This window comes from Lupinus angustifolius, chromosome LG20 (genome assembly GCF_001865875.1).
Source record: "Lupinus angustifolius cultivar Tanjil chromosome LG20, LupAngTanjil_v1.0, whole genome shotgun sequence".
Lineage (NCBI taxonomy): Eukaryota > Viridiplantae > Streptophyta > Magnoliopsida > Fabales > Fabaceae > Lupinus > Lupinus angustifolius.
Window position 1 is genome coordinate 12763455 of NC_032028.1, and position 15398 is coordinate 12778852.

The window sequence follows — 15398 nt, forward strand, 5'->3', positions numbered from 1 at the left end:
ATGATGAATCTGATTCCGATCTAGATGATGAAAATCTGGGTCTCCTAGTCCGAAATTTAGCATGGAATTTTGTCAATTGGACTCTCATGGGTGAACTTGGTACGACAATTATGATACTTTCTAGTTGAGATCATATAAAGTGTTTGAGAGTGTAATATAATAATAGGAGAAAGGTTAAAACCTTATTAAGGACATGTTAAATGTAATTGTATTCAATTGAACTCTATTAGGTATACGAAAGTGATATGACAATTGTGATACTTTCTAGTTCATATTGTATTAGTCAAAAGTGTTTCACAGTGGAACATAATAGAAGGAGAAAGGTTTAAACCTTGTTGAGGATATGTTGAATGAAATTGTAGTCAATTTGACTCTCATGGTTGTATGAATGTGGTTTGACAATTTCGATACTTTCTTGGTGATATCATATGACTTAAAAGTGTTTGAGAGTGAAATCTAATACTAGGAGAAGAGTTTAAACCTTATTAAGAATATATCTAATTCTCCAAAATGAAATATATAAAAATGAATACTTAATAAAAAAATTAATACCATAAAGTAAAATGCAGGTTCACAGACATGAAATATATGTCGACACGCTAATTATCATAAGGGTAAAATATTATAATTAATATTTTCTTAATATAAAATTAAAAAATAAATAGCAACACGACTTTTATGGAAAACTAACACTTAAAAAGGAGCAAAGGAATAACTACTACCTTCACTCATTAGTATTCCTTCCATTTCATATTTTATTTTTGCTGGTTTATGATTTATCTGTTTGTTTGAAAACATTCTTGTTTTACAATATGATTTACAATATGATTCAATTCCATGCTTATAAGTTCATTCCATATTTTATTTCCTCTTTTAAGAAATAAATATGATCATTTTTTAATCAACATATTTTCCTTAGACATTTATTTATTTTTTGGTGGGCAAAGTTCCTTAATGATTTATTGTTTTTTTTGTATATTAAACTTAAATAACAAGAGATATGAAAGAGAGAAATAGACTTTTTACTTTTTAGAGAGAAAGATTCCTTCCTCTTTATCCATCTATTTTTAAAACCAATATAATATCAGTAACGATTTTTACAATCCTTAGTTAATAATTAAGAGAGACAATCAGGGAAAAAAATAACGACAATTATTAAAGAGATAAATGATAAATCGGAAATTTACCACAATTATAATCATGTATTCCATTCCTTAATATGTGTCGTGCAACTTCAAAAAGACACGGAGGAACTATATACTGTTTATACATGAAATAGGTGTCAGAAAAATGCATTTAGCTTGAAACTTGATTGAAAAAGTTTCAACTTTCAGGGGCATTTGGGTCCTCCCTCTTTGGTCTTCCAGTTATTGTAGCATGGGCAGACTTGCTTGTTGCCATAAGTTCCAGGAGGCACACACAAGCATTTGGCACAACACTTTTGGCAAAAGAACAGGCACGGCTTCTTGTACTGTGTGTTTGAGCATCTGTCTGCGCAACGTGGACTGCATTCTGCAATTTAATCAACACACCATTGTGTATAATTAATTTCAAGTTCAAATGAAAACACCTAGATATTACTGTTGCGAACGTTATTTCAATTGCATTGCGATTTCATCCATTTGGGTATCACGTTGCATATTGCAATATTTGGGGTGTGATATTTTTCATGAATAAAAAAATATTTTTATAACTTAATTTGGTGGGACATGGTTCTAATGAGATCTAATGTAATTGTATTGAGTTTCAATATGACCAAATCATTTTAATTCAATATTATACTATAATTATAGCATAATATTATTGAAAATGTGATTATAACCACAATATTACAATTAATGTAATGTAAATATAAGTCACTATAACGGCAATTATGATCTAATGCGCCACATCTAGTGATGATGTCTTGATGATATTTTAAAATACTCTTTACAATGTTTATCCTTTATTTTTTAGTAAAGCTATTTAGATGAGTTAATAAATTCTTTTTAACTCAATATTCAATTTGGGCACTAGTATGTATATTCAACTTTTGTTAAAGAACCAATGAATGATAAATGGAAGGGCCAAGATGAATTAGTTATCCTTCTAGTAATATAAGGTTCTACTAGATCCCAAACAAAACTAAAAAGATAAATGTTTCCTATGAGCAACAACTATATATCCCAAAATGGATTAATTCCTTAACAATTATTTTTACCCAATACAAATATGTGGTGATACTTGTAAGTTGTCGTAGGAGGTAAATTAGCTATCCGTATAGCATATCCTAGTTTTGTGTCAAATTTTATGGTTAAAATATTTTCATCTTTAATACCTTGTGGTTGAAGACTACCTTCAGTGATGCCATGCTGAAACTCAAAAACAAACATGAAATTAGAAGATGACACAATAGATGCTAATTGAATGCACTCAATAATTAGCTTTATGCGAAATTGACTAAATAAAATGTTAAAAGCCTCACCATGGGAAAGTGGGTACCATTTGTGCTACGTTGAGGAGATGGAGATGGAGCCTCATTATTAGTCACAACAATCTCAGCCTGAAAAGATCAGTATCATGGAATGCTATGTAATACTGGATTAAATTTGATTATAGTCATATATTTATAAGTTATAACTCATTTCGCTTTTAAGCTTTGTATTTTTTAAATAATTAATCCTTGTATTTATTAAAAAAATGTATTTTATTCTTCACATTAACTTGGATAAAATAGACATTTTGAAAAAACAAAAAACTTTAAGAAACACATGAACTAAAATCAACGTGTTTTTTGTCCTACATTTATAGCTTGTATTGATTTTCATCTCTTCGATTTCTAACATTAACACTCTTGGAGCAGACTAAAATTAAAATGACTAACAATGCAAGGATAAAAATTTAATGTTTATTAAAAAGACTAAAATCATTATAAAGTATAAATGTAAGAACGAAAATAATATTTAAATCTATAATATTTTGTGCATAATATATATATATATATATATATATATATATATAATATAATATAATATGAAAAGGAATAGTTTTATAATACCTAAAGAAATTAAGTAAATATTTTATTCAAATGCAGTCAACATTAAGGATAATAAAAAGCACAACTATTATTGTGATTCATATTTAAAGGAAATTTGAACCGAAAAATAAGATGAATAATCACACCATGCAAAACTAGTATGGTACAATATTTTAAAACTAGTTGAGTCTATTCAAAATTAGTAATGTAAATATAGTCGAGATCATTGATCATGAATCTACAATAATTTCAAGAAAAATAAAATACTAAAAGCATGAGATGGAGATCATTTGTTCCACAACTATTTCACTTCATGTCCCAAGCCAATTAGAATATTCTGTTTTATTATTATTTTGCTTTTAAATTTTTTATTTTATTTATATATTAATATATGATTGGTTTATGATAGAAAATGAGACATCTTCTCATACATGTCCTCCCCATTCAAAAGCAAGCCAGGGGAAAATAGGTGGCAGAACCAAAAAAAACAAGTCCACTACCACTACTATCTGTTATCGTATAGTCATGCACTGCTTCAAGCCTTCAATTGTACGTTCAACATCATTCCTGATCTTTTTTATTTTTTTACTTCTTTACCATAACAACCGAGATTATTAACTTCAATTTGAACACGACATCTAACTCAACATTAAGTTCAACTTGAAACGAACAAATGATTTCCTCTGGAAAATATAGTCAAGTGAAATTAGAGCAACACAGAGCAAGCAGAGTAAAGCAACTAAAGCTGGGTTTTGAAGTTATTAGAACATGTATTTTGAATGAGAGAGATAGAGAAGCAAACGACAATTAAAATAATTATGTTGGCTTACATGGCTCACAATGAGAAGAAGGAGAAGCATTGCAGCTAAGAATAACATAGGAAAGGTTAGTTGTCTAGTCATTGAAAAAGGTTGCCTTCGTTCACTAAGAGAAAATTTGAAGTGTGGTTCTCAATGACTACCGAGTATGTATTTATAGCCAATAAGATAAGACTAATGCCTATCTTATACATGAAAGATGAGGCTACACTGGTCTCGTTTGAGATATGTAAAGTACTAACTTTTTCTTTTCAAGGTGATAATTGCTTATATTTTTTCTGGGTATAGTAATTGCAGATTACATACAATTACATACTTTTTCTATTGTAATGATGTGTTTGTCCCTTTGTAACAATAACTATCTACAAGAGCAGTAATAGTAATATTTTACCAACAAACTATTATTCTAGTGGTGTAAAGTTATGCTACATGTTCAAGATAATGAAAATGTTTCCAATGAGTAACACTTGTTGGGAAGAACAATTATGTACCCCGAAAAGGGTTAATTCTTTATCCAAAAGGGTGAGAGAATACTTTAGTAGTACCAAAAAAAACTTATCAATTAAAAACTTGGAGACAAAGTGAGTGTTATTGTCTAAGCATTTCTAATAAATAAAAAATAAGCTTTTGTATCAGACAAAAAAGGATATGTGTATTATTTATCCTCTTTGTGTTTAAAGATTGAGGTCACTACTTAGGGTTGAAATAGGCTTGCAGTCAAACGTTTATTATTAGACTTTTTTCATAAATAAAACAAATTAAACCTTCTTAAAAAACATATTTTTAGGCCAACTAAAAAAGCATACTATATCTAACAACTTAGTCTATTTAATTATGTTATATATTAATATTTAAATATATTTTTAATATAATTAAATATTTATATGTGAAATTTGAATATAAATATTATATAAAATATTTTAAGTTGTTGTGTTAGATATAGTGTTTGGCATTTTTAAAGGTTTTTGTTATAGTATAATAGAATTTTCAATAGACTTGGAGGTGATGTTAAACTTTTAAACAGAGGCAGGTCCATGTCTTAAAACATATTTTAAATTAGTAAAAATGTATGATTGAGATTAATATACACTATATAGATTGTATATGTTTAAGAGAAAGTTTGATGTAAGTTGTTTCCACCCTTAAGTCACAATAGCAAAAGACCGTAATGGTTAGGTAGAATTTGCAATTATCACTTGAATTAAAAATTTATATTTATACTATAATTAATTTAGAATATTTTTATCCATGAATTTTTTTTTGTCCTTACTACCACATTATATTTTATAATTGTTTTATACTTCTAAATAAATTAGAAAATGCTTTCAAAAACAGTTTTCCTTCATGAATTTAGGCATAAATGGGCTCACAATTTATCCAAATGTACACTATCCCTTCTTTTTCCTCCATTGTCCTTCTTATGGATGAGTTTGTTGTTAAGAACGACTCCTGACCATAGACAACACTAGTTCATCCATAAATTTTATGGACAAAGGGATGAACCCTACTATTAATGCTTAGTAATTGCAAAGATCAAAGAAATTGAAGAAGAAAGGAAAAAGAAGAGAGATAGAGAGAACGCAGAGGTAAGAGAAGAGGAATGAGATTGGTAGCTACCACTCTTACAGTTTATTGAACTGAAATGAGTTAGTTACAAAAGTGTGAAGCTCACCTCTATTTGTAGAAGGTGGATAGCTTCTTTAAAAAGCTTAATGGTTAGCTCTAATAATTATCTCACTTACTTACCTAAACAAACATAAACATTTGGTTAAAACATTTAGGTACTTTCTGAAAGAAGTGAACTTAGAAGTAATTAAGGGTTTGGTTAAAACATTTAATGTCTGATATTTACAGGAGATGTGTTTAATTTACAAAGCTTTGGATTGAATTTTATCTCTAACAATGAATAGATCAAGTTCAATATGATGTTTTCTATCATGTAGAACATGGTTGTGAGCCATAACTACAATGCTTAAGTGATAAAATAGAATCAGTGGTGCTTGATGGGCAAATTGCAATTCTCAGAGTAGTGATTCTATCCAAATTATTTATTGAGAAGTCAAAGCTAGACTTCTACGTTCAGTTTGAGTGTTGGATCTTGAAATAATTTGTTGTTTCTTGGTCCACCATGTGACAATGTTAGGTCCAACAAACAAACAAGCTCCCAAGATGGATTTTCTGTCATCTAAATCAGAAGCCCAATATGCATCACAACATGCTACAATGGGCAGAGGCATAGATGATGTAGTTGGTTTAATATGAAGGCCAAAGGCTAATGACCCCTTTAGATTTCTTAGAATTCTCTTCATTGCACCCCGATGTTGTTGCAGAGGTAAGCTCATAAACTAGCACACCTTGATCGCATCAAATGCAAGTTCTCATCCAATCATTGTGGCATACTGAACTGCACCAACCACAGACCTGTAAAGGCTAGGATCATTAAAATAAGCAGAGCGTGCTTCGGTTAGCTTGTTGGTTGCACTCATGGGAGTAGGAATAGGTTTAACATTACTCATATTTCCCCTAAGAAGAAGATACTTAATGTACTTGGATTGAGACAAAAACAAAGATCCATGTGAAAGATGTTTGACTTTAATACCATGAAAATAGTCTAGAAGACCTAGTTTCTTAAGAGCAAACGTAGATCTAAGTTTATCAATAACATTATGAACATGAGTGAGAGAGCATCCAATAACAATGACGTCACCCATATAGATAAGAATAAAAAGTTTGTTGATGTGAACCCAAATGAGCCCAAGTTAGATCATGATGGACTAAAAGGCATTGGTAGTCCTATGACAAGGGCAAGAACCAAAAGAACGCAAAATGCACTAGGACAACTCATGGAAAGCATCAAGGATAGTATTCCAAGATTAGACCAAGAGAGTTCTAAGTTCATTCATTGTGTTACTTTGAAAAAATGGCCAAAATGGTATACATGGTCGTGCCCCAGGACACGGCCAGGCTGTGTTCGGCTCTGTCCGAAATTTCCCAAACTTTTAATTGAGACACGACCGTGTTTACCAAAAAATTCGGGAAAACTCGAGGCATACTAATTTTCATGTTTTATAATTGTTTTTGGATGTTTTAAGCACGTTTTTATTAGTTTGAATTCAGAATAAAGGCATGATTGAAGAGTGAACAAATTGACATTAATTGCAACTACCATTATTAAAAGCTAGAGAGAGGAATGACCCTACATTTAATGTGTGTGATTGGGAACTCACATTGTTGATTGTGTTTGTAGCAACTTGGAATCTCTATGCATGTATCCAACCAAGTCCTTGCCTAATTCCAAAGTATCATTTTCCCTCATAAATTCGTGAAGACCAAGTTAATCAATATATGGCTGAAATTCTTCAAGGAATTATGGAATCCTAGGCTTATGCTTCAATGCTTTCACTTGGCTGAGCACAACATGGAATCCAATGCTCCTCTTTAATTCTCTTTGCAATCTCATTATTTAGGAAATACCATGTAGTTTTAATTTCAAAAACGTGTCCATCATGGCTGGAAGGGAATCCAATGTAACCAGCCATGAAGTAGTTTAATCTAGACAAAAATAAGTCTTGGTTCATAGTGGTTCACGTGGGAGTCATGTTTGACTTGCCTCCATATGTACTTGAATTGTTGAATGAAAAGGAGGTTGAATTTTGTTTTGGAATTGATTTCCTTTAGTTGAGCAAGGGCTCGTAAAACCATTTTTGGCTGAACCAAAATTTATCAATCTTATCAAGGATCCTTCCTTGTGGCGATTATCACTTGGCTTATCAAACAACTCACTTGTTTGTGGCGCCATCATCTTCATATCTTCTCCATTTATTTTATCCAATCAAGCTTATTTCCGCTGCCTAAATTTACTCTATTTTTTATCGACCAACTCACACACCATCTTGGCCAAATATTACATTTGACTTGGCGAAGCCTTAATCAACATTTGTCTCGGTCAAAATAAAGCTAGTCTAGGCTGTGGTTCAAGCAATCTCGGCCAAAGGTGATACACCATCCAAGAACGATCGTGAAATAAGAACTATCCCAAAGGAGGTTCGCGTCATTTGTAGGCAGGTATGAGTGATAAGTTTAAAAGAGAATTATCACACTTGCTATTGTGAAAACCTAGTTGAAGAAGAGTATCTTTGTGTCTCTCAAATCATTACCTAAACGCTTGTTTTAACCCATATAAGATCTTGTGTAGTTTGTTAACAACATTCTTATCATCATTTTGAAAACTAGTAGGTTGAACCATGTATACTTCTTCATCTAAGAGACGTTTCAGGAAAGTATTATTGATATCTAATTGTTCTAGAGTCCAATTGTAGGTAACATCAAAAGTGAGAAGGATGCTAATAGCGACATTCTTGACAACAAGGATAAAGGTTTCATTATAATCCACTCCTTGCTTTTGATGAAAACCCTTAGCCACAAGCCTAACTTTGTATCTATTAATAATGCGATCAAGATTTTTCTTAATCTTAAACATCCACTTAGAGCCAATAGCTTGTTTGTGAGATGGAAGTGGAACCAAAGACCAAGTTCCCAACTTCATTAGTGCATTATACACTTTCTGTATAGCCTATTGCCATAGAGATATAGTGCAACGTACTTTTTCTCCATAGCCTATTGTAGAAGTGGAAGGTAGTGTAGATGTAGAGTTGTTATTATGAGATAAAGAGGAAGATATTGACCCTGGAGAGAAATTGGGGTTAGATGTTGTTAAAGGAGGATTAGGGGACCTATATAAAGACCTGGTTGACCTTAGAGGAGAATGATTATGCAAAACCGGAGACTGGTGAACTATTATGGACTGAATGGGATATGAGGTGATAATAGGAAGATATGAGGGGATAATAGGAATTTCATTTGAAGAAGACGTGAAAGATGAAACATAAGGAAAGACATACTCGTTAAACACAACATCCTTGGATATATAAAATCTTCCTTTCTTAAAGAGACACTTATAACCCTTGTGAGTAGTAGAGTAACCTAAGAATGTACACTTTGCTAACCTAAGGCGTGTGGAATGTTTCCTTTCTTGAAGGAGAACATTTGAATTCTTATTGCACACAATTATGAATTGTGTGGTAACCTTCCTTACTTGGAGTAGGCATGTAATTACCACTATGTTAGAATTCACATTTAACATGAATCATTTAACAACATTTTCTAGCACAATGTTATTAAACGCAATATGGAAGATAATCAACAACATTTTTTAAGCAAGTGTTGTTAAATTTGATAGGTGAATATAGATTTAACAACATTTTCTTCAAGGAGTGTTGTTATATGTTTGCCTAAGATATTCAACAACACTTTTTTAAGCAAGCGTTGTTGATTTGAATCTATTTAACAATACTTACTTAAAGATGGCATATCAACAACGCTGCAAAATGTCATAAATTCAAAAATCACTTGTATTAGTTATTACATAATATATATTTAATAACGCTTCATAAATTCATAATATATATTCAAAAATCACTTGATTTGAATCTATTTAATAACGCTTCTTAAATAAGTGTTGTTAAATGTGCATATCAATAACGCTCATTACAATAAGCGTTGTTAAAAGTCACACATTTAACGATGCTTGCTTTAATAAGCGTTGTTAAAAGTTATATATCAAAAAAATGTTTGTTTTAGTGAGCGCGAATCTTTGCATATTTAAAAACAAAACCTCACAATAATATACATATTATTCAGTATTCTATTTCTCTTACTTTTCTACTCTTCTACTCTTCTTAGTTTCTCTCTTCGAGAAAATTATTAGCTTTTGGTTTCTATTTTCGAGTACAAGGTGAATCACTCTTGTTGATTGCATTTACATCTACATTAACTGTTTTTTTTTATAATATAGGAAATGTTAAGGTTGAAGCTAAGTGGAGTTGTTAGTGATTTACCAAACTTGCAATATTTGTATGTATTTCTTGCATTTAGCTATTATTTTTTCATCGATATTTTCTATGAAATTTTTGATTTGATTCTTATTATGTTGAATCTAAACTATGTAATTTTGCCTTCTTATTTCTTCAGTGAAGGGAGAGAAGAAATTCATAGATTTGTCATCTTCATCACCTTCGTCCTTTTCATTACTGCATATAATGTTCTAGGTTAATGGGTTTGAAATAAAGGAGACCAGTTCATGCAATGATTTATGAATTGAGTTTTCAGAATGATGTTTCTATTGTCAAATCTTTGGTAAATATGGTGGAATTTGACATGATTTTTATTTGTTTGATGTAATGTCTGAGAGAAATTTTGCATTATTTAAAAGTAGACATCAATAGCGTACACTCTAGTAGCACGATTAAATGTTTATTTTCTATAGCGCTTCAAAAGCTCTATTGAATGTAACCCTATATTCCATTGCGCTAACATAGACAACACTCAAGAAGCGCTATTGAATGACAATTTTAAGCGTTGTTGTTTTGCTATTCCTACGTAGTGTACTTGCCTTATGTGAATGACATGTAATTATGTGTGGTATTATTTCCTTTCTTGAGATTCATTGAACTTAGACCATTCTTGGGCATGTGCATCTTTTTGGCAAAGCCAATCAAAGGGATGGGCATAATCACGTAGGGGTTAAGGCATTGATGTATGTTTAATGTTATGTTTTCGTGTGGAGCCATATGACCAGCCACAAAACTATTTGTATCAAGTTTTTGCTTCATGAATAAAAACTTTGAATTTAATTTGGATTAATTCCTTTTAGTTGAGCCTAGTCTCCTATGCCCTTGGTCGAGCCAAAATCATAAAACTTATCAAGAACTTGTTCTTGTGACGTTCAAAGACTTATCACCAATTTGGTGTAACACCTTAGCAACTGTTCTCATCAAGAATTTATTCTTGTGGCGTACCTTCTAGACTTATCAAATGCTTGTATTTGTGGCGCCATCATTCTTCATTCCTTAACCATTTCTTTTATCCCTACACAAAATCATACACAACCTTCCTACTTTCATGTCATAACCAATTACACGTCATCTTCATAATTCCATACACATTTCAACTCATATTCATAAACAAAACTGTGATATTCATAAACAAGTTACATTCCACGAGTCCAATTGAGTTTCAAACAAGAACTGTCATACAGAAAAGTCGACCAACAGACCACTCCGAGAGATTTGCTGTAAGACTCATACTTAAAGAGAAAACTGTTACAAATTAAGAAAGTGATTAACATATACCAACAAAGCGTTGGTTTAATGATGTAAAACCCCACTGGACCCCCAAGGTCAAGAGTTTGCTTTCTATGAGTGACATTTGTTGGGAGGGGCAGCCACGAATTCAAAAAGAGATTAGTTCCTTACCCAAAAAAGTGAGAGGACACCTTAGTAGTATATAAAAAAAGTGATTAACATATAAGAGGTTGAATCGACAAAATGAATGTGGTGTCGGTTTGCTAATTGGATTCTGTGATGATAACGCTATATATGCTAATAGCTTAAAAAAAGAAGAACGAAACACATATTAATGAAAAAAATTAGTCTTATAATTAGGGAATGGATTTATGAAAAGGACAGGTAGCAGTCTCACATGTACATTCACATGCGGCTCATCTGCACTGACCAACGCATAGCTCTCTAGAAGAACAAAGAAAAGCCTTAAATTGACCTCTCACCAGTGGAATATATTGTCTTTTGTACAAACCAGGCAGTATTGGAATCACTAGTCAATACTCAAAAGCATTCCCGTGAATTGATTTATGCAATTCTTCTTTTGTTTTTTAGTCCACCTTTCACCTATACCCACCATTGTCCTTGGTTGGTTCATATGCAAATTGTTTTTCTCATCGAACGGCACTTATCAAACATTATATATCTTTGTGAATTAAATAATTATTATGCACTTCTTATCAATGTTCCATTTTTTCCCACTTGGTGTGGAAGTGCCAATAATAAAATTGAGTTATTATATTTTCAGATCAATAAAGAAATAGTAATGCTTGATTGTGCAGACCAAACAGCACAGCCATTAGATGTTGTACATTTTTTGTAGTAATAACACTAATTATTACACTGTAAACGAGTTCACATCCTCACCTGGACTGAATACTAGATAGAGATCCTGAGGTGTGACACCCAATTTTCATAACAATGAGATTTTTTATTAGTTTAAATTAAAATTATAAAACTTATAAATATATTTCCCCCCTTATATTCCAGTACTGGAAGGTCCATCCAGGATTTTAGTTACTCAGAAACGAGTGACTAACGAATAACCAGTCATACTATTAGTAATTCCATTTGTTGCCATTTCTCTTTTTATAAGATGTGATTTTATTTTATTTTTATGAATAGGAAAATGGTACAAGAAAGTATTCGCCTTCTACCTTTATCATTGAGGAGAAGTTTAATTAGGTATCAGTTTGTTCTGCTGAGTTGCTCCAGTGAGCTAGCATTTGATTTTATTCAAACAGATTTTGAGGTTATAACTCAAAATTTGGATTTCTTTAGCCAGTATCAAATTTCTTAAAGCACCGCATAAAAATTTGTCTAAAAGCGATTTAAGGTAAGTAAAGCTAGACGACAAGATTGATTTTTTTTAAAAGTATTGACTCTTGCATATTCAAATATGAACAGAAATCTATTGAGAGTGACAATTATTAAGAGTAAAAAGTATATACTTTAAAAGATATTAATTTCTTATTCAAAAGGTAAGAGAATATTATTAGTAACACTAAAAAAATATAAATAGAGATCTATTGTCAATCATGTCTCATATTTTGTCTCATAATAATAATAATGAAGTAAAAACAATAATAACAATAAACATTTAAAAATTATAATTGATATATTAAGTTTTTATTAGTAATAAATAATATTTGAAATAAGATATGACACACTTTCTTCATGCAAATATGTGGTAAGAGTCATTTATAATGTGTTGGAATGAGATGAGTGTAGGGCTTATCTCAACGTGTTTAGATAAAGTACATTCTTTGTGTCCTATTTTGCATGAGTTCGCAGCTGGTTTTGCAGATGGTACAGTTTCCTTTAATGTGAATGTTGTTTCACAACGGTTCAACTCAAATATATGACTTATACCAATAGACTTATACTTCATCAATAAATTGTCCTCTCCGTACTAAATCCTCGAATGTGAGGTCGAAATTCATTTGTTATTTTAAATAAATATTTTGATCAAAAATAAATTAAAATCTAAAATGTTTAAATTTTTTAAATATCATGTATCATTATCTCTTTCAGTACTAGACTCTCCAGCAGTGGAGAGGATCCACATTCAAATAAATGAGCTCCTTTTGTTGATTGTCTTGAATAGCTGAACTACATTATGACAGATAGATAAGATTATTGCGGAATGATGAGCTATAGAAAGATAATCTACATATATAGAGATGTTTTATTAGTGAGTGTGGTGCTCCCATTTTTGGATGCGCGACTTCTTTCGGAGTCGCTACTATGTTTTTTATGGTTAAAACATGAAAAGCTCAATTTAAGCTAAAATTGGATAAAATTGTGTTTTTTTATTCATTTTTATAATGCAATTAGTTTTTATTAAAATAATAATAACCATATTTAACCAACAAAAAAATTATTTTATAAATAGTAAATAAAAATATTAAATATTTTTTTAGTATAAATAAATGACAATTATTATATCATAATAGAATTTATTAATTACTAAAAATAGTGAACAATGATCAATATAGAATAAAAATTGGCAATCTTATAAATAATATCCAGATTTACATTTTTGTAGTAAATAAATCAAATAGTAAAGGTATATAAAAATTAATTTTCAATATCTCTTTAATGAGAATGTGGTACAGGCACGAGCATTGTTGTCACATTCACTTAAGTTGATTAAGTATTAAAAAAATGTATCTCTTTAAGATGAATAAGGTACGGACATGAGCATTGCTGCTTCATTCCCTTCAAAATAGATAAGCGAATGTTAATAAGTACAAATTCAATTCTTTAAGATGAATGTAGTACGGACACGAGCACTGCTACATCATTTTCTTAAAGAAGTGATCTTGTGATCAATAAAAAACTTATCTCTTTAAAATGATTAAGGCGCGGACATGAGCATTGATACCTTATCCATTACAAAGTAGATACGTGAAAGACTAATAAATAAAATAATTCATCTTTTTAATACGAATATGGTGCATACATATCTGCTGGTGCTTACTCCATTAAAAAGATGAAGTGGTAATTAATAAAAAGTCTATCTTGTGAAATAGAGTTATAGTGTGGACATGAGTGCTCCGGCCACACTCTCTTAAAAAATAAGATAGATGAAAATAATAATCAATCAACCTAAAAATTTAGAATTATGTGATCTTGATTCCCATGTACATATGGATATGTAGGAGCAACACTCAATCTTGCCAGACCAAATGATAAAAAATATATAAATGTTTGTGTAGCATAATTAAATTTTGAAAAAAATAAATTAAGGGTAAATATAATTCATGCAATTAACTAGGGTATCATTTCACTATGGGTAGACGGGGTGCTAATACATTCCCAATCTGTAATCGACTTCCGAACTCAAAACTTTTAGTTAAAAGACCATTTTATCCAATATGGGCTTAAATTGAGTTTTCCATGTTTTAACTGCAAAAGATGTGGTGACGAATCCGAAAGAGTTCGCGCAGTTGAGAATCAGGGTGCGACAGATTGCGACTCCGCTAAGAACTTTTTTAAGAGAGTTAGGCCCAATGCAACTATTTACATATATCCAAATACCCTTCCTTTTTTAAATAATAATAATAATATTAATAATACATTTATGTTTTTTTTAATTATGCATATGTGCTCACCCATATTTCGTGTAGCTTTTGGGAATGGGTAGAAGTTATGTTTGAAACATATATGCTTCCCCAGACATTTACACATACACTTGAGTGTAAACACACATATATCCTGAACATGAACATTAGAGATTAGGATTGAGATAGGAGGGACATCCAATTTTCTTGGTGTTAGATTTTATCTCACTGGTATTAGTATGATGGACCATCCAGATTGTTACCAGTATTATGAGTTAGGCACTTAGGGAACTCGTCTCCTTTTATTCCTAACCTCTGATATTTGGGTTTCCATTCTGGTAACCTGAAAGTCTAAAGCTTTTCTCGTGTTCACACTAATCAAGACTTAGTACCTCATCAAAGGGTTGTGATCCTTAGAAATTCCAAAACCCCTATAGGGCATACCTTATCTAAGACACGGGAAGCAAATTATTTCCACCATTTCCCATACCCGTGCATATCATGTACCCATGCATACCATAAAGGAAGGGATTACCATCCTCACATTATTTAAATTTATTTTCCATGCCTAAGTGTTATGAGGATAGTTTGCACTCTAATGTCCTTATACTACAAGGATGACTAACCATCACTGCATACCCATAAAAGTGTTCCATACCTTACGGTGATTTCATTTTTCCCTATAAAAAAAAGAAAGGAAAGAAAACATATACTTTTGACAGCTCATTTGGGGTTATGTCATTTAATTCCAAGTTATAATCATCACACTCATCGATAGGCCCCCAAGCCCTAGGGATACATTTTTGAAAAACTTGGACTA

General features: G+C 31.2%; 1 protein-coding gene and 1 pseudogene across 1 annotated transcript; one reads left to right on the top strand and one right to left on the bottom strand.

The window, feature by feature from the left end:
• Positions 1-15398, top strand: part of LOC109335496 — a 92194-nt pseudogene that overhangs the window by 44013 nt on the left and 32783 nt on the right.
• Positions 1145-3980, bottom strand: LOC109335302 (gibberellin-regulated protein 13-like). The gene is made up of 4 exons (XM_019571435.1): positions 3847-3980; positions 2465-2542; positions 2318-2351; positions 1145-1512 (listed from the first exon to the last, which is right to left on the bottom strand). Exons 1-4 carry the CDS (start codon positions 3916-3918, stop codon positions 1331-1333), a joined length of 366 nt encoding a protein of 121 aa, XP_019426980.1. The 5' UTR covers positions 3919-3980; the 3' UTR covers positions 1145-1330.